This window comes from Octodon degus, unplaced genomic scaffold (genome assembly GCF_000260255.1).
Source record: "Octodon degus isolate 3935 unplaced genomic scaffold, OctDeg1.0 scaffold00272, whole genome shotgun sequence".
Lineage (NCBI taxonomy): Eukaryota > Metazoa > Chordata > Mammalia > Rodentia > Octodontidae > Octodon > Octodon degus.
The window spans coordinates 678,212-700,696 of record NW_004524848.1 but is presented as its reverse complement, the minus strand read 5'-3'; the positions used below and the strand labels follow the sequence as shown (position 1 = coordinate 700,696).

Sequence of the window (22,485 nt, the reverse complement as noted above, 5' to 3'; positions counted from 1 at the left end):
CCCTCTCTTGATTAGTTAGTCCTTGAGATCCTGCTTTCCCTTTCCTTGTATTATATCTTTCTATTTGTATTTCTTCTTCGGAGTTCTTATACTAGGGAGACTATATGATATTTACACATGTGTGTCTGGTTTATTTCACTTATGAGTGTATGTTCAAGTGGCATCCACTTCAATATAAAGGCTTGCAGTTTATCATTCTTGCTTCTTACAGATTTAGATGAAACAAAGTCAACCACCTCTTAATATTTGAAAAAGAGGCCCTGTGCAAAGTATTACAGACATCAGAGGGGCAAACTTAAAGGAGACTTTTTTCTACTGAAAGATAATTTTTCTGTGGCAAAGCTGAGGGTTTTTTTTAACTCTCTCTTATAAATAATTGGCACATTTTTTTCTTTTTGGCTGGCTCAGCCCACCTTGGGGGCAGGATGGGGCTGGCATGGCATGTGGTCATGCTGGGGATTGAACCATGGTCCCTGCACACTTGCCTAAGCTTGCCTAAGCAGGTACTTTAGACTGCTGAGCTATCTTACTGGCCTGCCACACTTTTTCAACTATTGTATTGACCCCAATTGAGGTTATAGCTGCTACTTACCAATTATGTCATTTTATCATTTTATCTGAGCACTGTTCTCTCTTCACTTCAAATGTCAGTTTAAAGCTCTATGGTGTTGACAACGCACCTGCCAAGTGCATTCCTCTCTGTTCTCTGGAGAAGGACTTTATACCTTGTAGGAAGTTTTGTGTGGTAATAGTACAAGCCCTAATTAAGAGGGGCTAGTTTGGCTTTTCTGTTCTTGATTTGGGAGAGTGATACTTCACACCCATTATCTTTTATTTTGCAACTATAGCATCAACTGAATGAAAAGATAAAAGCATCCCTTTTCCATGGCCAAACCAAGTACCTCTGGGTCTGTCATTCACTGTAATATGAATCAACAAGAGTTCCATGTGGTCTGTAAATCTCTAAGTCTCAGAAAGCACTCCAAGGACATCTTTTGTATCAGCTCCATCACAATTTACCTCAACATAGATGAGAGAGAGAGAGAAACAAGATGCCTGTCTCTCTTACTTTGGAGGATTTAGTTTGGATATTTATCCTTTGACTTTCAAATGCAAGGCCTTAGAAACCTACATGCATTTATTTAATATGTAAAGGATATGTTATGAATTATTGGTCAATATATAAAATGATGTAGATAATATTATTATGCACTCCATTATGGGGATTTAAAAATGCTCCTTTACTTATGATAGTTGCCCAGAACACGTATATAGGACTTAAAATCCAAGTTTGACTTGAAAATGTGCCAGACACAAACAAGAGAGACAAAAAGGATATTTCTGCCTTTAGGAATTGGCAGCACTAAGCTAACTCTCTTGAACACAATTGTATGCAATACCTCTGCTGTAACATCAGGTTTTGAAAGACAGTGCACTGTGTTTAAATGATCAGAGTACTGGGTTCACGTGAGCACTCTGGGGAATGTTTTATCGCAATAAGCAAAAATAACATCACTATTATGATTCTTAATCTTGGACTATATGTACCAACTCAATAAATATTTGATAGACTAGATATCAAAAGAACTCAATGTACCTAAAGTTATACCCATATGTGATTTTAGAATTGAAATAAAATCTTCCACCACAATTATATCAATACTAAAAGTTAAATATCAAAGATACTTACTTTTACTACAATGAGCCTGGCTTGTTTGTCATATCTCTGTTTATCATTTTTTGTATATTCTGCTTCAAATAGGGTATTGTAATTTTCTAGAAGTTTTGCCATTATCTTGTTGAAAAGGTGTTGTTTTTTCATACCTTCATGCCCACATGGCACACTAGACATTAGAAAAAAAAAAAAAGAATTAGTAAAAATACCACCACCAGTAAATCAGACTCAGACTTATTTTTTGACAATTCCTGCATGATTTGTCTTGTTGTAAGGATACACAGGCTTTTTAACAAACTCTTTGTAATATGTGTGATGTTGCTGGGACAAGTGGTGAGTTCCAAGATCTGACCCCACAGTTGTGCTCACTGGAGAAAGCCAGGCTGCTTTGGAAGAAGTACAGATCAGCCCTGATGCTCCTAGTCTTTCGACAATATTTATATTGTTCTATACAACACTTACATAACAGTAAAAGTGACAAGGAATGGGCATTATTACGACAAACTATTCAGCCACACAAATAATTACAAGACAGTCTTCAAGTATTTTTAAGATAATGGATACAAATTACAAATCTTAAAGGGAAAAACAGGTACTTCTAGGGAGAAAAGAGAGTCATTGTTGAAGCTGAATAATGTGCATATGGAAGATATGTACTAGTCTCTTCTTTTGAGTTTAAAATATCCCATAATTTAAAAAGTTGAAAACAAGTAATCTACCACAAACAAAGTAAAAAGACAAGCTATGAATTATCTTCTTTAGTAACATGAATACCTGACATAGGATTAGCAATTAGACTGTAAAGAACACATACTAACCTAAGAAAGAGAATGCAAAAATACAATAGATCTGAATTGGAAACTCACACAGGGAGACATCTAAAGTCAGTAACCATTGGAAAGGATATTTAGCATCACTGATAACAGTGAAATACATTTAAAAAATAACATTTAAAACTTATTTGTATTAGTGTCTTGTGGATGCTGTAAAAAAATTACCACAAAGTAGGCCCCAACTGAAACTACTGTCTTCCAGTTCTATATCTTTAAACAGCAAAATCAGGTCTGAATCATGGTGTCAACCAAGCTGGACTCCCTGTGGAGGTTCTAGAAGAATATGTACCTTTACTCCTCTTTCTTTCTCTGTCTGTCTGTCTCTGTATCTGTCTCTGTCTCTTTCTTCCCCTAGTCTTTTTGAGGCAGAGTTTCACCATACAGTTCAGGCTGACCTTGAACTTACTTTCAGGCTGGCCTTAAATTTGCAGCAGTCTTCCTCATTCAGGCTCCTGAGTGCTGGAATTACAGGCATGTGCCACAAGGCCCAGCTCCTCACTTCTAGTGGTTGCCAGCATTCCTTGGCCATGGCTATATTGTACCAAACTTTGTTCAAAGCTATGACCTTCAAGCTCCATCTTCACATATATATGTATCTAACCTCCCTCTGCCTCCTTCTTATAAAGACACACATGATTGCATTAATCTACCTCAGATAACCCAGGATAATCCTGCTAACTCAAGATCCTGATATTAATTATACCTAAAGAGACTCTTTTTCTCATATAAGGCACCATTCACTGGATCCACTGGCCAAGACCTGGTACCTCTGGAAGACATTGTTCAGCCTACTAGAGCATCCACAGGATACACCTCCTAAGGTGTCTCCCAAATGAGCCATGTGCAATTCCTTCCCCTTGGGGGCTGTGACTTGCTTGGTTTTAGTCAAGAGAATTTGGCAAAGGTGACAGGATGTCACTTCCATGAAGATATGACATTATGTAAGACTCAGTCTTTGCTGAACAGAGAGGTTCTCCTGCTGGCCCAGAGGAAGGAAGCTGACATGCTGTTAAGAGGGGCTAGGCAAGGGTCTGTAAGAATTCCATGTGGTGGGGAACTATGGGGACCTTAGGTGGCTTCTAGCTGTGAAAACCCAATAAAGAGAGGAGTCCTTAGCCATGGAAGGGAAAGCAAAGGAATTCTGCCAACAAGCTGAATGATATAAAAGCAAACATAGTCTATGGATTTCTGCAGGTGCACAGTCCTGCCATGGACTCTGTGGATGCTGCTTGAGAGTGAGGGAACTGGAACTGCCTGCTGTGTCCTGAGGTCTTACACTTGTGAGCACATCAGGATGTGAACACAGTCGTGTATTCCTGGTTACCCTGGCCACAGTGGGAGCACACTGGCTGACTCTGCAGGCCTCCAGCCATGAGTCTACCTACTTATAGATGCCACCATCTTCTGTGGGATGGAGAAGAGTCCCAAAGCCAAGCCCAGGCCAGGATCAGATTCTGCCTGCAAGTTGGACGAGGGACTTCTTGAGAATGGGTTTTAATGGGTTTGAGTGCAAGGGAATGTGCTGTGGCTGCCTGTCATCAGACTGTAGCTAATCCAAGAAGGGAACTGTGTGAACCCTCAGGGTTTTCTGCATGGTTGTCATGTGTGAGTTGCATGTACTTTTTCTTATTTGTGTATTTGATGTGAAGCCCCACTGGATCGGATTTTTTCCCCCTAGGTTTTTTTTATTTTGGGGATGTTGGTTTTGTTTTGTTTTCATTGGTGTTTTATTTTTTCTCCCTTTTTGTGCTCCCTATCATATCTTTTAAGTTCAGGCTTCTGTAGCAATACTGTTTTCTTATTTTTTACTAGTTTCTCCCACTTTTAAAATTCTTCCTTTCAAGTTCTGACTTTGCCATATTCTGCTGTCTCTCCTATCTTCTATTACATCAACTTCTGTCCTCCCTGTATATTCTTCTTGTTCATTCTTAGGTAGCCTCATCTTCCCTTGCCTCTTTTCTATTCTACAGTTGCACAGGTATACCTAGTTCAAGTAACCTCATACCTTTCCTCACTCACCAAGTCCACCTCCCTCTTCATATTTTGTCCTCACACCCCTTAGCACTAATCCTTAAATCCAACCAAAGGGCCTCCAGCAGAATAAAACCCTATGTGTTTCTTAAAACCCTTAGCACTAATCCTTAAATCCAACCAAAGGGCCTCCAGCAGAATAAAACCCTATGTGTTTTTTCCAGCTATTATTATTTCTCCTACCCAGTTCTCCCCTACCAACTTACACTCATCTGGTAGACACCCCTCCATCTCTTCTGTCCATTACCTTCCACACTGCAGAGTAACTGCTAATAATAATTGAATATAGACTGGGAGAGTGTTGATAAAGGGTGAGCGTGCAAATGCAAGGTTTATCATGGATAGCCGGTGTATGATTGGATCTGTTGAGGCTACCATAACAAAAAGTAATTCTTTCCCCAAAACACACAGACAAAGTCTGAACATTTAAATGAAATTGCAAAAGGAACACATACTATCTTTTTTGAATAGTCTTTGGGCAAATAAAGCTGAGAACACAACACTGAAAGGCAATGCAGTATCTTACTAAAAAAGATATTCATATCAATTATTACCTCTCCTCACTCCACTTGAACTTAATCATTAGAATCTAAGAAGGGGGAAAACGCATGTGTTTGTATGTATGTAACATCAGAGAGAGAGGGAGGGAGGAAGGGAGAGAGAGAGAGAGAGAGAGAGAGAGAGAGAGAGAGAGAGAGAAGAAAACAAGGCAAAGAAAGACCTCTTGGTCTCTCAACTCTCACAAGGCCAATCCAGGGGCACTGATAGAAAAGCAAATACCAAGTAGTGTTGCTTTATGAATTTATTAAGGAAGAATTTAAAACAAATAACATGGTGAATTCAAAGAGGACATGACCAAAAGATTTATGAAATTATCATACAAAATAAAAAAATGTGGGTATGGGGAAAATAAGAAATAGGAAAATCTGATCAAAATAACTCAAAATATGAATGACAAACTTGCAAAAGATATAGAATCTATGAAAAGATATCAGACAAAGATTCCAGATATAAGGAATTGTATAAAATTCATAAATTGAGGAAATGATCAATGTGAAGACAAGGTTTGTGAAATCAAGGAGAAAAAAAGGGTAAATTATAATGAATTACTCAGAGAAACCTTAAAAACATTAAAAGAACAAGAAAAAAATGTATCTAACCACTATTAGAAGACACTATGAAGACCAAACTAAAGCCAGTTGGAGTTAGAGAGAAACTAGAAAACAGCACACATGGAATAATAAATTTGTTCAAGAAATTATAATAGAAAAAATTCCAAATATGAGGAAAAAGGTCAACACACAAGTAAGTGAGCTTTATGGGACACCAACCATGATGAAAAAAGAAGCCCCCACAGCACATTATAATTAAAATATCAATAAAAAATGAGAATTTTAAAAGCTGTCAGAGAAAAGCAAAAAATTATGTTAAAGGTAAACCCATTAAATTTTAGCAGATATCTCAACACAAACTTTTAATATTAATAGCTAATGAATTGAGATATAGCTTGGCAGACAGGCTCATAAAACAGAACCCAAAAAGTCTGCTTCATTCAAGAAACTCATTTAACCAAAAAGATTAAAGGATGGAAAACAATATTCCATGAACTAGGACTCCCAAAACAAGCAGGGGGAGTAATTTTACTCGCAAAGATGATCAGGTGAGACAAAGAAGATGACTACATTCTGGTTGAGACAATCCAACAAAAAGAGATAACATTTACAAAGATGTATGCATTGAAAAACAAACTCAGGGCTGTGGAGATAGTTTGATGGTCTAAGTGCCTGCCTGGCAAGTGCAAGTTTCCAAGTTCCATCCCAGTACCATATGCTAAGCCATCACCAGAAGCCTGGACACACCGTGCTGGCCCTGAAACTGGGCATCGTGGCACATGCCTGTAATCCCAGCACTGGGGAGGCTGAGAGAGGAGGATTACTAGGAGTTTGAACTATGTAGCAAGACCCTGTATCAAATAAATACATTTTAAAAACATTAAAAAACCCCAAATACTGCTGGACATAAAAGATCAAATAAACATAGTACGTAGTTGTAGTAGGTGACTTCAACACTACACTTTTGCAAAGAGATAGATCAGCTAAACAAAAAAAAAATCAATAAAGAAATTTCAGAGTTGAGCCATACCCTTTAACATATGACTGCTCTACTCTACTACAACAGTGTACACATTCTTCTCAGGAGCACACAGAATTTTCTCCAAAATAGACCACATGCTGGTCCACAAAGTGCACTTAAATAAATACAAAAGAATTGTAATTGCCTCTTGTTTATTACCAGACCATTGTGTAATGAAACATGAAATCGATCACAGAAGCAAACAGAGAAAACTTAGACTACCTGGAAACTTAATAAATAACTTCTGAACATCCAACAAGTTACATTAGAGATGAAGAAAGAAGGGCTGGCCAAAGCAGCTCAGCAGATGAAAGCACCTGCAAGCAGGCACAGGGGTCAGGGGTTTGATCCCAGGCCTGCCGTGCCAGGCCTGCCATTTGGGGGTGCTGAGATGGCAATTGAGACTGGGCATGGTGGCACGTGCTTGTAATTCTAGCTCTTGGGAGGCTGAAAACAGGAGGATCACTATAAGTGGGATCTAGTAGTGAGACTCTGAACACCCTGTAGACCCTCCTTTTCCTTTCTCACCCCCCCCCAAAGAAATCAAAACAGCCCTAAAAGGGAAGCTTACTGCAATCAGTGTTGATATTAGAAAAACAGCAAGGGCTGGGGATGTAGCTCATGGTACAGAACCTGACTGGCAAGTACAAGGCCCAGGGTTTGATTCCTGGAACCAAAACAAACAAACAAAAACCAAAAACAGAAAAACCAGAGTGAGCTCAAACAAATAACTGGTGAGCTTCAAGATCCTTGAAAAATAGTAAGAATCCAAGTCCAAACCTACTTTAAGGAGTGAAATCATAAAGATCTGAATGAGAATTAATGAAATTAAGACCAAAAGCAAATTACAAAGAATCACCTAACCAAAGAGCTGGTTCTTTGCAAGAGTAAACAAAATAGGTAAACTTTTAAACAAATAGTACAAAGAATGAGAGGAAAGACTCATACCAATGCAACTAAAAATGAAAAAGTAAAACATCACAAAAAACAGAGTAAAAATTCAGAAGATAGTAAGTAATTGAAAAATTGTATTCCAACAAATTGGAAAACCTTGAAGAAACATACAGATTCCTAGAATCATATAAATTACCAAGACTAAACCAAGGAGACAAAAACTTTTTAACAATCCAACAACAAGCAAATAAATTGAGGTAGTAACGAAAACATATTAACTAGGAAAAACTCCAGACCTAACAGATTCACTGCTGAGTTTTACAAAACCTTTAAGATGCTATATTACAATCACTCATCAAAATCTTCAATAAAGTTGAAGGGAAAGAGTGCTTCTAAACTCATTCCTAGAAGCCAGCATCAATCTGATCCAGACAGAGACCAAAGTAAAAAAACCCAAAAATATAGGCTAATTTCCTCAATGAACATAGAAGAATAATACTCAATGAGATATTGGTAAATTATATACAAAACATAATTAAAAGGATCAGATATCATGACCAAGTAGGTTTCATCCCAGTGTTATAAGAATGAGTCAACATAAGCAAGGATACACATAAACAGAAGCAAGGACAAAAACCACATGATCATATCAATAGCTTCCAAAAAAGGTTTAACAAAATCCAACACCCCTTTGTTAACAAAACCCTAAAGAAAACAGGTACAGAGGGCCTTCCCTGTCATAAAAGCTGTTTCTGACAAATCTAATAGTCAACAACATATTAAATGGAAAAAAAAAAACCCTGAAAACCTTATCTCTAAAATCAGGCAAGTCAAGGATGCTCACTGTCACCACATCTGTTCAATACTGTACTCAAAACATTAGCCACAGCAATTAGGTAAGAGAAATAAATAAAAGGGATATGTTTAGGAAGCAAAGAAGACAAATTATCATTATTTGAAGATGACAGGATACTCTACATATAAGACCCAAAAAACTCCACCAAGACTCTTAACACAAATAACCAAGTTCAGAGTGTAGCAGAATATAAAACTAAAACACAAAAGTCAAAGTAGTCTTGTACACCAATAATGAACTCACTGAAAAAGAAATCATGAAAAGAATACTATCCACAATAGCATCAAGAAAAATTGAGTACCTAGGAATTACCCTAATAAAGATAGTGAAAAACCTCTACAATGAAAACTATAATACTCTGAAAAAGGAGACTGACGAGAATGTAAAAAAATGGGAAGATGTCCCCAGTACCCGGGTAGCAGAACTAATACTGGCCAATGGCTATATTTTCAAAACTAGATTCAATGAACAATCAAAATACCAACAGCACTCCTAATACAATAAGGAAACTATCCTACGATTCAGATGGACCCAGAATAGCAAAAGCAATCTTGGGAAAAAGAGCAAAGCAGGAGTCATCATAATACTTCCAACTCCAAGTTATTCTACTAAGCAATAATGATAAAAATGGCATGGGATTGGCATGAAAAATGGACAAATAAATAAAAGATGTAGGAATAACCCCAGACACATTCAGCTACTCAATCTTCAACAAAGGTGGCATAACCATAATTGGATGACATTGCCTTTCAACAAGGAAAAACTGGCTATATGAGAGGATCAAAGCTAGATTCATAATTCTCACCAAGTACTAAACTAAAATAAAAGTGAGTCAAGGGTCTAAACATTAAAACAGAAACAATGAACATATTGGAAAATAAAATAAGTAAAACTCTTTGAAATCATAGGTGTAGGCAAATGGGTCAAAGGTCAATGAACCTACTGGAAAACAAAATAGGTAAAACACTTGAAGTCATAGGTGTAGGCAAGGTATTTCTGAAAAAAAATTCCAATTGCACAAAAAATAATAGCTCAAATCACAAGTAGGATCATATCAAATTTGGAAAAAACCCCGAACTTCTGCAGAGCAAAGGGTTTCCACAATGGAATTAAGAGACACCCTATAGAGTGGGAAAACATTTTGCCAGCTCTTTGTTAGACAGAGGGCTGGTATCTAGAATATATAAAGAAATTTAAAAATTAGGGCCCCCATAATAAAAGATCCAGTCAAAAATGGGTAAGTGAAATGAATAGAGATTTCCCAGGAGAAGTAGTACAAATGACCAATAAATATATCAAAAAGTGTTCAACATCTTTGGCCACTAGAGAAATGTAAACTAAAAAAAAACTAAGATTTTATCTAACACAAAGAATAATGGCAATACCAATAAATCAAACAATAACAAATGCTGGTATAGTGGTAGTAAAAAGGAACCTTTCTATGTTGGTGGTGGGAATGTAAACTAGGACAACCATTATGGAAATCAGTATGTAGGTTTCTCAAGGAAATAAAAATAGAAATTTCATGTGACCCAGATAGTCCTCTTACAGGTATCTTCCCCAAAGAGTTAAAGTTATATTATAGTAATACATGCACACTTATGTATACAGCACAATTCATAAATCCTAGAAGCTGCCTGTATGTCCATCAACAGACGAGTGGATAAATAAAACATTATATATATATGTTATAAAAAGGGAAAATTCTATTTATTTGTAGAAAAGTGGATATACATGAAAAAGATAATGTTTATGAAGTGTCAGACACACAAGCTTAAGTGCTATAAGATACCATTCATTTCATTAAGGCAAAATAGAAATAAAAAGCAAAAGATTAATAGAAGGAAAGAAGGAATAGATCTTTCTCAAATGGGAAGGGGTCTACTTGACTAGGGGTGTATGAAGTGGAATTAAAAAGATTTAAGCTGTGTCAGGTACATGCAAGAAATAAAGTGAATGTAGGCATATGATGTTAACATGAACTAAAAATAAAAACGAAAATAGAGAAAAGTAATTCAGAGATAGAAGGAGGTAGGTGCAAGGGGAAGGAATGGGTAATAAAAAAGAATTGAGATGTGTTTGTTAAGCGTGTGTACCTATTCCCTAAAAAGAATGTAAACCATGTATTTGCAAACATGTAATAATAAAATAAAAGTTTAAACAAAAGAACTGAGGTGGTATGGGGAGACAGAAGTATAATCTTGACATTTTCGTTTTCATACCCAACAGATTGACGATGGCTAGGTGCACTGTCCATTATTAATAGAACTTTGAATTCCAAACCTTCTTCTGCAAAGTATTATTTCACTTCCAGGATGAAGCACTCACTGGTAGAACCATTTCACAAACAAGATCAATGACACCCCAGTTTCTGGTAATGTTTTGAAAGTGTGGGTTCTTCACTCTGTACACCACACCTGGCTTTATCATTTGCCCTGCAAAGTTGCAGCACTATGCAGAGTTAATCTGTCTTTATGTGTTCTATACATTGGTGACATGTCTGCACTTTTAGGACTCTGTTGGCATCTTCTAGAAGAATCCAGCTTCACTGCAACAGAAAATTTGCTTTAGGTGGTCTCTTTCAATGATGTACCCAGAAATGTAGCAGCAACTCTTCAGTAGCACAATTGTCCTCTCCCATGCATTTTTGTATTTCAGAGCCCAAATTTATTCTTGAATTACACTGCTGCCATTTGCATGTAGTAAATGATTTGGTCACTTGTTTCAGGGATATTCCTTGTGGACAAGGCATAACCCTTTCTGTTGCAACAGGAGCACATTTTCCATTCCTGTCTTCCAACCATAAATGTAATGTCTTTCCCACTTAACTGAAGATTTAACACATAATCTGCCCATGACAATTTGAGGCATGAGAGTGAAACTAGCATATATTTTTCCTTTCTCACAATTTCAAGGGCTGGCCAAATAATGGATTAAAGTGGATTAAAGCACCTGCAAACAGAGGCAGGGGCCAGGAGTTTGATCCCCAGGCCTGCTGTGCCAGCTCTGCCCCTGGGGCATGCTGAGATGGTGTTTGAGACTGGGTATGGCGGTGCCCGCTTATAATCCCAGCACTTGGGAGGCTATAAACAAGAGAATCACTATAAGTGAGACCCTGAACACCCTGTAGACCCTTCCCTAAATAAATAAATAAACAATTTCAAGACTAGGAGAGTTATTCTTGCTATTTGTCTTAGAAGCATTAATATATGACTTTTTTGTTCTCTGCTAAGTGCCACTCTGCCTCAGAGCCAGCTGAGTATGGACTGAAACCTCCACAAACTGTGAGTTAAATAAATCTTTCCTTCCTTAATTTTGGGTGTTGGGTACTTTGTCCCAGCAATGAGAGAAAAGTAACTAAGACATTTGAAATAGGCAGAAATTTTTATTTTTTAGATATTTTCCAATATCTAGTTGTCTGGTATAAATAAGTGATTTAAAAAAATTATTGCTGGATAGCTATAACTCAATCTATTTCAGGTTACAGTTTCAAACGAACTAGTGAAAAGGTAGTAGCCAATTATTATTCTTAAAGATAATTATTACTAAGCCTGCAGTGACAAACTGAGAATTTTATTAATATAGAGAGCATGAATTACCATTTTCAAGGTCTCTCAAAAATGTTTTCATATTACATTACAATAAAACATCTTGTGTCTCAAAGAAAAGCCACCACTAATAAACCATGTTTCAGTATATCCACACTATACCAGAGGAAAGAGATAAATTATCTGCACTAGACTCTATAGAGGCAAGGAGAAGAGGGAGGTAAAGTGTAGACTTTTCTTTTTTTTTTGGAAACCACCACCAGAGTTAACAGTGAGTGATAGTGTGCAGAGTTAACAGAGAGTGATAGTGTGAGTTTCTCAAAGACGAATACTACTCATCTGAAAGGGCCACTAGCAGACAAAAGTTAGCATATTCTGGGGGACTAGGAAGGCTCCAATTCAAAAATCTTCCTATCCACATCCATGCAAGGATGTGGCTGATGTTAAGTCAGCAGTTAACAGTGATGGGTCAAAATTCTATGGTAACTACTAGAAGAAACAGCAACTCTGGATAGCCACCAACTCTGGATAAATCCAAGATGCAGAGGCAGCTGGGGAAGCTGTGGAATTCTGGACAACCTGTGGGATCTTTGGAGCCTCAGTGCTCCCCTTACTCCCTCTCCTCAGGCTCACCTGTTGAAGGCTTGCTCTCCCAGTGCAGCAGAGGGGGAGCCTCTGGGAGGTGACTGGATCATGAGGGCTCTGACCTCATCAATGGATTAATACACTGGTGGATACATGGTTTAATGGGATACTGGGGGAGTTGGAATCTTTAGGATGTGGGTTCTGGTTGGAGAAGCAGGTCATGGTATGTGTGCCCCCAAAGGGGACCTTTTGTACCAGGCCCTTCTTCTTTCTTACCCCCTGCTTCCTGGCCGCCACTAGGTGAGCATTCTTTTACTCCTATGCCCTCTTCACATGATGCTCTCCTTCCCAAGGCCCAGGAACAACAGAGCCAGAAAATCATGCCCTAACACCTCTAAAACAGTGAGAAAAAATAAATCTTTTCTCCTTGATACTGATTTCTCTAAGGTATTTTGTCACAGTGATGGAAAGCTAACACAGCCTGCATTAGATAAGGAAAGGGAAATCTGATAAAGGAGCCCACATTAAAGGAGGTGGGACTCATGCATGGAGGTACAACACACTTTGTGGGTGCCTCTGCTCTGCAGTAGACTGGGAGGAACAGCAGGTTCAGAGCTACACAACTGTGGGCCTTGGCTGCTTCCACCATTTATTGCTCTTGTCACTTAACTTCTTAGGAAACTTTCCCATTTTCAGTCTGAGATTTTTCCTGAAGGATATCTTTGAGCTCTTCCAATTCTCTAACTCTAATTACCTGAAGAAACAGACTGATAGGGTGGGGGCAAGGGGTGGTGAGGTACATTTAACTCCAGAGAACCAGTTACTGAGTGCAAGAGTGTGTGTAGAAGTTCTAACCACTTCAGTAAAATGTAGGAATTTTGTGGAAAACCAAATCTGGGCTCACTCTTGAATGTGTGTGTGTGTGTGTGTGTGTGTGTGTGTGTGCGCGCGCGCGCACTCATGTGTGTATGTTTTATGGGTGACTGAACCCACTGAGCTATATCCTTAATCCTTTTTACTTTTGGTTTTTCATTTTGAGATAGTCTCATTAAGATGCCCATCATAGGCTCAAACCTGTGATCCCCTGACTTCAGCCTCCCAGTGTGCTAAGAGTACAGATTATATATCACCACATCTGGCTACCACTTGTCATTTAAAGGATTTCAGGATTTTAACCTATAGAAACTATTCAATAGTTGTTAAAGGGGAAGATAAGTCTTTGTTTTGAGTATTAAGTTTTATGCCTACTAAAAGTGACTCAGGTCATATGTTAGCAGTTTCAATGTCACAAATAAACATCAGCCTTACTTTCATTGCAGTCTCCCCTGCACCTTAGGGCCCTTGCTACAACAATACATGTAAACCAGTTTTAGTTATGATCTATTTTTCCTGGATAGTGTTTTTCCTCGTTCACTTACTAAATCCTGTTTATTTTCTAAGGCTCAACTAAATTATGTTCTTCTACCCCATCAGAACTATTTCTTCTTTATTCTCACATAATTCATTTACTCTTGGGATACAGAATTTCTTAGAGTGGTTTTTTTTTTTATCACAATTTGTTATGAAAGTATTTGCCTCAATTGCATGAAGTATCTTAAGGGAAGAGGGCTTAATTTCTTTCATTTCCCTATACAGTCATGGACCATAAGCTTGCAAAATATAATGTAAAGACCATATACAATGTCCTTATCGTCTGCATCAGAATGAACAGCAGGTAGGACAAGTTTCATTTCCAGTGAGCCCCAAATCAACAAGTTCTAGGCAAAGTAGTTATCTTTGATCTAAACAACCCTTGGGATGGAACAACAAGAATGCTTCCAAATGGGCTAAAGAAACATTGGCAAAGCCTGTGAGGGAAATAAATACTGAGGAACACAAGGTCTTCAGCAAGAGCTCAGCCTATAACTTACTGACAATAAAGGAAAATTTGTATTCTTTATTTCATTTTCAAGTGTCAGTAGTGTTCTATAATGGTGGCTATCAAAACAGTAAGATTATAGCTCAGCATGTCAAAATCATCTTTATTATAATTTGAAACAGACTGGTTTATATTATGCCCTGCTTCAAGGTATCTGAGAGCAATTTAGCTCTAATTTCCTAGGCACCTCAAGCATCTATTTAAGACTAGGTAAACATGTAAAAGAAAGAATCAACTTACATTTATTTTGCTCTGAACTAAGTATTGGAACACAGCAATTTCTACATCTTAGTTCACTGAATATGGAAAAGTTTCTTTGGTAAACTTAACTAACTCAGAGTTTAGCTCTTTGCCTGTTTTTAAAAATTTATAGTAAAAGACCCATAACAAATTTATCATTCCAAATGTTTTTCAGTAAGGTATATGGTCCACTAACATCAAGTATGTTTATATTGTTGTGAAACATATCCCCAAAATGTTTCGTCCTGTAAAGCTGAAGGTCTACTATCACTGAACTACTGCTTTTTTCCCCTCCTCCCAGGCCCTTGAAACCACTATCCTACTTCTTTTCTATGAATATTATTATATCAGATACCTCATATAAATGGAATCATACAAGATTTACAGGTTTTGACTAGCTTATTTCACTTAATATAATATCCACATGGCAGCATGGGACAAGGCAGCCTTTCTTTCTAAAATAATATTCCATTGCATGTGTATATCACATTGTTTATCCATTTATCTACTGATAAGCATTTTATTGCTTCCACTTCTTTCCTACTGTGCCATGCTTCTTCCTATGCGAAAGTGTAAGAAGGTATTTAAGTAGTAGGACAACAAAGCATTTAAGTAGTAGGACAAGAAAAAAAAATGGAATAAGAACAGTGAATACATTCTAAAGTCAGCCTTTACCTAACCAAGGGAGTCAAACAGTTGGAAATGACAAAAGATTTGGTGAACTTACTTACTTCTGGAGAAGAGAAAGTACAAAACATTAGACTCCCTGAATACAATTGGTCTGACTATAGCAAAGTCAAGGAAGACCTTGAGAAAATAAAAAGCAAGGTATTTTAGCTTACAAATATCTAATATTAGGTGCTTCTTATTACTGTGTTCTTCAGCCAAAGGGAATTGTGTCAATTTCCAAAAACCTCAATGCATAATAATAAAAATGAAAATGATAGTGTGACTACAAATTTATTGTTTTTTAGAGCAGTTGAGGATATGTATTTTCTGATAATCAGGAAACTTTTCCAAGCACTAAACTGGAATGTAGCTACTCATAAACCTGCTCACTCTTCTCCATCAAGGTATCAAAGGCTAGACAAGTCTCACTGACACTTCTAAGATGGATAAATCCCTTCTGTGCTCTAAAAAAGTTTACAAATGAAGCTACGGATGGCTCAAAAGAGGGTGAATTTTAACAGGCTTAACCAACTGTACAAAACACGATTGCCAAGCAAATGTGCAAGCGCTATGAGAACTCCAGGAGCAGCAGCTGTTGCGTGTCACCCCACCCCCACCAGCCCTCATTTCTGGCTCTTATTTTGCTCCTGTTCCCATTGGGATATAACTGTCAGGTATCCCAGTTAGAGAAAGTTGAGAAGAAACTCTGCAGAACTTCTTTCGTGCCTCTCAGTTTCATGACTTTAACAGAGTTGCTTAAGTAATATGTCTGTAGAATAGTTAGAATTAGCTATATTATATTTAGAAAATATTTATCACACTTAGAATTCTGTGTTTATAATACAATATCGTATGTTGGAATAGTTAGAACTAATTATATTTCCCCTCAATTTGGAAGAAAGCAGGGCACCAGAAAAAAGATCACTTTAACTTTGAACTAAATTCAGACCAGTAATATCAATAATCTACATTCGGTCAGTCCCACATAGTAATGCTGCACTCCAGATGTCTACATTATAAGTCAGCTGTCTAGAATATGCAACATATTCTCACATGAGGGTAGGAAAAGCATTATTTTTAGGTTCTTATGTTACTCCAAAAGTCTGTTTAATACATAAATTAGATTTACATTACTCTAAAAATAACAAAGACTACAACAGTATATTATATTGTTAAACTATATTGCAATAAAAATTTTTAAGAACATCAAAAACTTAATGCAAATAAGTAGAAATAGGAAAAGAACATTTATTATATGTTGGACACTACGCTGAACACTTTGGTTAATGATCTGATTTAATCCTCACAGCAACCCCAGGGGGAGGGATTGTTATCCTCTGTGTTAAAGGTGAGGACCCAGAGCTCAGGGTGTAGCTCAGCGGTACTGTGCTTGCCTAGCATGCAGTCCCCAGTACTGCTGGAAAAAAGGATAAGAAAACATTATATAAAGGGGGAAAACCAGACACAAGAGGATGGAGCCTGATTCCATTTGTCTGTAGACTGTCCAGCAAAGGAATGAGGTGAGGAGCTGTTATCCTGTCTACAGCCACTTCTCTAAGTATATTTTAAAACCAAATCCAGGCCCAGGCAGTCTGAGCACTTGCCTGCTTCCGCTACACTGCTAAGCCTTCTGATACACATAGTTAATGCTGCACGGCCCACATAAGAAGGTGTGGGGATAGCTCTGACAATGTCCCTTCTGTGTACACTGAACCTTTGATACAAGGGATTCTGCCCTCGAGAACACTTCTCCAGGGGTAGCTGTTTCAGATTCTCAGTGATACTGGCTGACAATTCACACATATGGAAATATCTACATTAGAATGAGAGAAATTTCCCATTTGTATCCAGGAAATAAATGAAAATATTATAGGAAACTCTTTAGGAGAACTGTCAGTTATATTTTTTCTGTGTCTCTTTTCTATTTGACAACCCCCGCATAAATAAGAAAATTGTCAGTGTCCTAAGGTTTATTTGATTTTTTGAGTGAAAGAAGCAGTTTAATCATTTTTGTCCTAGTTCTCAGTGAAATACAGCTGAAGATATGAGGAAAAAGGCTACGTTCAAAAGTAAAACAATATAAAGAGAAAAACAGGAAATGAAGATGGACTGCCCAAATCACTAAGAGCAATGTTTTGGTTCTATTGCCTCAGTATCATCTTCAGAGAAAGAAAATGTATGAAAATGTAAAAGAACAAACTGAATTATTTTCTTCCTATAACATCAAAATCAAAATTTCCTAGTTGAGTAGGAAAATGATGAGGTTGGCAGCTCATGAAGAGAAAAAGAGGAACAAAACAACCCGGTGGCCAAGACGGAACCCATGAAAGTGTCTTGTTTCCTTGGCTAGTCACTACCCAAATGTATGGGTTTTCTCTTGGGCATTTTGCAAAATTGTCTTCCAAGAAAAAAAATTTATAGGTTTATTGCCAAACATATATGAAATAACAAAAATTTGCAAATTAGAAATTCTATGTAAGTTATTAACACAAGCAACAGTTACTAATTAGAAATTCAAAACTCCAGCCCTAAGACAATTCATGATTAAATATTAACAAAGTTATACTGATGGAAACTGATGAACTGCCTCCCTGAAAGGCACAAGAAGTATGCTATACTAATTAATGATTATTTCAAAGGAGGCCCATCTTACAGTTCATTTTAGAGTCCATGTTTAAAATTCGAAGTGCAGTTTCAGATAAACATAGTGATATAAACGGTGATTAAATTCTATGATTATATTATAGAAACTCATAACTCACAGAAGTTCTGAAATATATAATACTTGAAATGAAAAACAAAAGTTGCAATGGAGTTTTTTTTTTTTTTTTTGTGGAACCGGAGAATGAACTCAGGCCCTTGAGCTTGCCAGGAAAGCACTTGCAATGGAGCTTTCAAACAAAACACCCAGGAAAAAAACAGAGTGACAAAGTGTGTTTACCTAGAATTCACTCATTCATTTAAGAAACAGTGCCCACGCTTCACAAGAACGCATTTACACCCAAACAAACCACACCTCTGTGGATCACTGCTTCTTGGTGACTAAAGTCAGGTATAAAATTCTAAAAAGAAAAAAAAAAGGTTGGAAATGACAAAACATTTAGTGTAGAGACTCCCTGAATTCAGTTGGTCTGACTATAGCTAAGTCAAAGTGGAGCTTGAGAGAATCCAAAATAAGAACTTAATTTGGAAACATAAAATTTCATAAAAGGTACTGTTTATTTCCTTAATTCTAGCTTAACTCTACAGAACTCTTTGTGTGGGGAAGAGAAAGAACATATTAAGTTAATCTATAATATATTAAATCATGACTTACAGATAACTGAAGGATTAATTCAAAAGAAACTTTTCAGATTTGGTCCATGTTAAAGGGTAATAAGAAAGCTTTTTATCTAATGCTCTTTCACTTTACAACGTATTGATTTCTTTTTACTTTATATATAGTAGCTGTTTTATCTAGCCATGGAAAGTAGATCGTGGGACAGGTAAAGAAAAGGGAAGGCATCGGAGGAAGAAAAAGAGAAAAGGCTAGGATAGGAGGTAGCAGGGCAACAGTCAGAGGGAAAAGGAGGATTCTAAGCAAGCACCTGCCTGATATGATTTTTTAAAATGAGAACCAACCAACTCAAGGTCTGTGAAAGTGGAAACATAAGCAAAAAGAACCAGCATATGCACGATTTTCCATAAAGAAAAGAAGGAAAGTAGGAGAAACCCCAGGAACCAGAGAGCTCTCAGGTGAGGGGGTTTAGCTCTGATCTAAGTTTAAGGCCGCTGGAGGGGACTCCGGGCTGAAGGGGACAAAGGTGTGCAAGGTCTATCTTCCATGGTCACTGCACAGTGTCAATTATGAGACAGTCACCCAATAAACCCTGTAGGCTTTGGTTTTATCTCATAACAAGAAGCCTGTGAGTTCTTGTTATATTTTTGGTCTATATTTTACTTACTAGCAATACATGTTGACCTTTTGGGAATATGCTGGTCACTGAAATGTGAGTAATACAACAAAAGAAAGAATAAAGAAAAAGAAAATAATATAAACATTCTGCAAAATGAATTAATTGTAAAACATAAAGGAATACATAACAAAAATTACATAAATTACATGTAATATAATTGCATATGTTTGTTAGCATAGATGTTGATGATATGCTATAAAATGATATTAGTAATGGAATTTGCATGTAAATACTTCTTATGTGCAAAAATGCCTTTAAATTTTTGTGCAGAGTTTTCAGAAAGCATGCTCAGAAAAAATTGATACATTGAATCACTGGATGTTTTGCCTTTTTTGAGTATTACTTTAGCTGTGTTCAAGGAATACGTACCATTTTTAAGACACTAACGTTACTTAAAAATAAGAAAGAATATAGGTGTATATGTGTTTGTGAAGTTTAAGAATCTAATTATCAAATGTTGCTACCTCATCACACTGAACGAACAATTTTCAGTTAGATGTTTCCTTGCTCTATAACAACATGTGTGTACCTAAAAAGAGACAAATAGTACTCTAAGAGTGACATTTCAAATCATTTTAGTAAGGATGAGACAGTTTCACTTAGTGTTAACCTCTAGCAGTATGACAACAAAAACTGTCTCATTGCTATTTGTTTCTCAATAAAATTATTTAAAAAAAGAAAAGAAAGGGTCACCAGGGACAAAGATTAAGGATTTTGCTAACTGCCTCTCAAGGAGGCTGGGCTGGGGCTGAGGTCTCTGTTTCAGGTGTACAGAGGGTGCAGTGCCCCCAGCGCTGAGCACATCGAGCCCAGCCTCTCCTCCCATCCCACGCCAGGCCTCCAAGGCTGATCTTCACACTCACACCTTGCAGAAGTGGAAACTGAGGATAAGGGAAGCAGGGAGGCACTCTTCTTGGTGGATTCCTGGGCCTCCTGGAGCAGAAGGCCTAAAGGTCTCACCCTTTGAGATCCAGTCTGCAGTCACAGAATCCAAACTACCTTCATTTACTCGGGGCTGCAGGCTCCAAGGACGTGTCACCTGGAACACAGCACGCCACTTGCGTCTCTCCCTGTCCTCCATGTACCCTGCTCTCGTTCTTTCTCCTGGCTGATGGGGAGGAACAGGGACGGTGTGAATTGGCGCAGTGCCTAAAGGAGCCAGGCAATGTGGATGGCAGACAAGCCCCTCCAAGACTGGGAGACCTTGCCACATCACCTCAGGTCTGTGGTTAGGCTTTTGCTTACTGAGAACATGGACACCAAATTCATGCCTCACTCCCGGTAGGTACTAAGCCATACTGTCAAGTATGGGGACAGCGTATCCACATGAGGCCTGCGAGCAAGCACTGTTGCCACTCCCTTGTACTGCTAATGGAGGCTGTTGCCAGACACTGCGATGACCCAAGTATATTCGTGCCCCCACCCCAATACTCACAGCTGTAGGAGCAGGGCCCACACTTTTGGCGAGGCTAACCTGCATGATTTCTTCGTAAACGGGAATAAAAATGCATTTTGAGATCTGAAAAGAAAGGGGGCCGGCTGATCAGCCTGAGAATGTAAAAGTTATCTCCTCCTCTTTTTGGTCCAGAAGGTCAGGGTTGATAGTCCCTTACAAAGTCAGATACTTAAGTCATATTAAGAAGATACACTTCTAAATACATACTACTTGTCATGACATACTAATTACTGCCATACTATCTCTCAAGTAAATGTTTGTTTAAAAAAAAAAGTAATAAATGAAAAGAGACAAGAAAAAAAATGTCACAGGACTGTCCTGTCACAATGCTGTATATGGTTAGATTTCTAAATTTCTGTGTAAAAATATGTAACTGTTTATTCCTATTTTAAAAATATTTTTAATTTTTTAAATTTTGTTTCTTGATATTTTGTAGGGACTTAAAGTTTAACATATAAATACTTGTTGGAAAATACCTGTCCCATGTTATGTCTAAGATGTTTGATATTCAGACAGATAGTGAGATTAAGCTCAACTGCCTACATTGTAGGGTAATAATAATAATAAGCTTCTCTTCTGGAGGGTTCACAATGCAAGTTTACAGACCAAGAATTAGAAAAAAAGAAGGGCTGCAAGGACAGCCAACATTTTGGCCCTAGTCTTTCAAGGTGAGTGAAGACTCACGACATAGGAGAACCTGTACTGTAACATCATGTAACTCCGTTGTGTCCCAAATTTTCTGATCAAGGAGATTAGGGGGCCACAGAGGAAAGTGATTGATGATGTAGAGTGTGCCTAAGGAGAGTCACATGGAGAGAAAACATTCTCTCAGGACTTCACAGAGAGCACATTGGTCAGGCAATGGCTGTGACTCATCCACATGGCTGACACTGACAAAGGATCTACAAACTGCAGTACAGGGTTTCAGGGTAAATCCTGAGAGGACTTGACTGACCTTATCAGATACAAGAGTTATATTTCTTGTTATATGTCTTGCTTTAATCTTGGTCTTTACCATCCAGCAGAAAAGTATGAAAACAAAGTATCAAAAGTACAGCCATATTAATATGCTGAGATATAAAAGGCTCAAGTCAACAACTTCTGACATTGCTAGTCTTACAGAAAACCTACTACTATTATGGACCACTGGACTATATTGGAATATTTTGCTGAATTCATGCACCTACAATATTTAAATGACAATGGAATACCCTTCTGTGACAAAACTAAACAAAAAAGGGGATACAAATATACGACCATTCTGTATCTGTATATTCAAGACAGGATAGATATACAGCTGCATTCTCTTAATTCAATGAATAGAGAGATTTGTCCTAACAGTGTCTGTGGACAGGATATCATGTCTGTATCTTGTACAGTGTATAACCATTAAGACAACAATGTGCAACGTATTAATTATTGAAACTGTGCTAGTAATCAGTTTTGAGACTGTCTCATTGCTATTTATTTCTCAGTAAAATTATTTAAAAATATGACATCAAAATGTATCTGTGATAGTTTATATATTGTGATGTATCAACTTGAGATGTCGGAAGCTTGGCTGGATTCACTTGGCAATTCCATACCCTGGGCCCACCTTAGAGTGATTCAGCACAAAAGCATATATAGAGATGTTGAGGAAGGCTTCTGTGTGCTACTTCCTTGGAGGAGAAAGTAACCAATGCAGCCAC

At 37.5% G+C, this 22,485-nt stretch overlaps 1 protein-coding gene across 2 annotated transcripts in view; it reads right to left on the bottom strand.

Annotated features, from left to right (window-relative positions):
* Nucleotides 1-22,485, bottom strand: part of Fam13a (family with sequence similarity 13 member A) — a 315,685-nt gene that overhangs the window by 221,322 nt on the left and 71,878 nt on the right. For both annotated transcript variants that reach the window (XM_023706820.1, XM_023706819.1), the window contains exon 4: nucleotides 1,691-1,844. In XM_023706820.1, coding sequence (XP_023562588.1) covers nucleotides 1,691-1,844 — 154 coding nt within the window. The remainder of the gene's footprint in view (nucleotides 1-1,690; nucleotides 1,845-22,485) is intronic.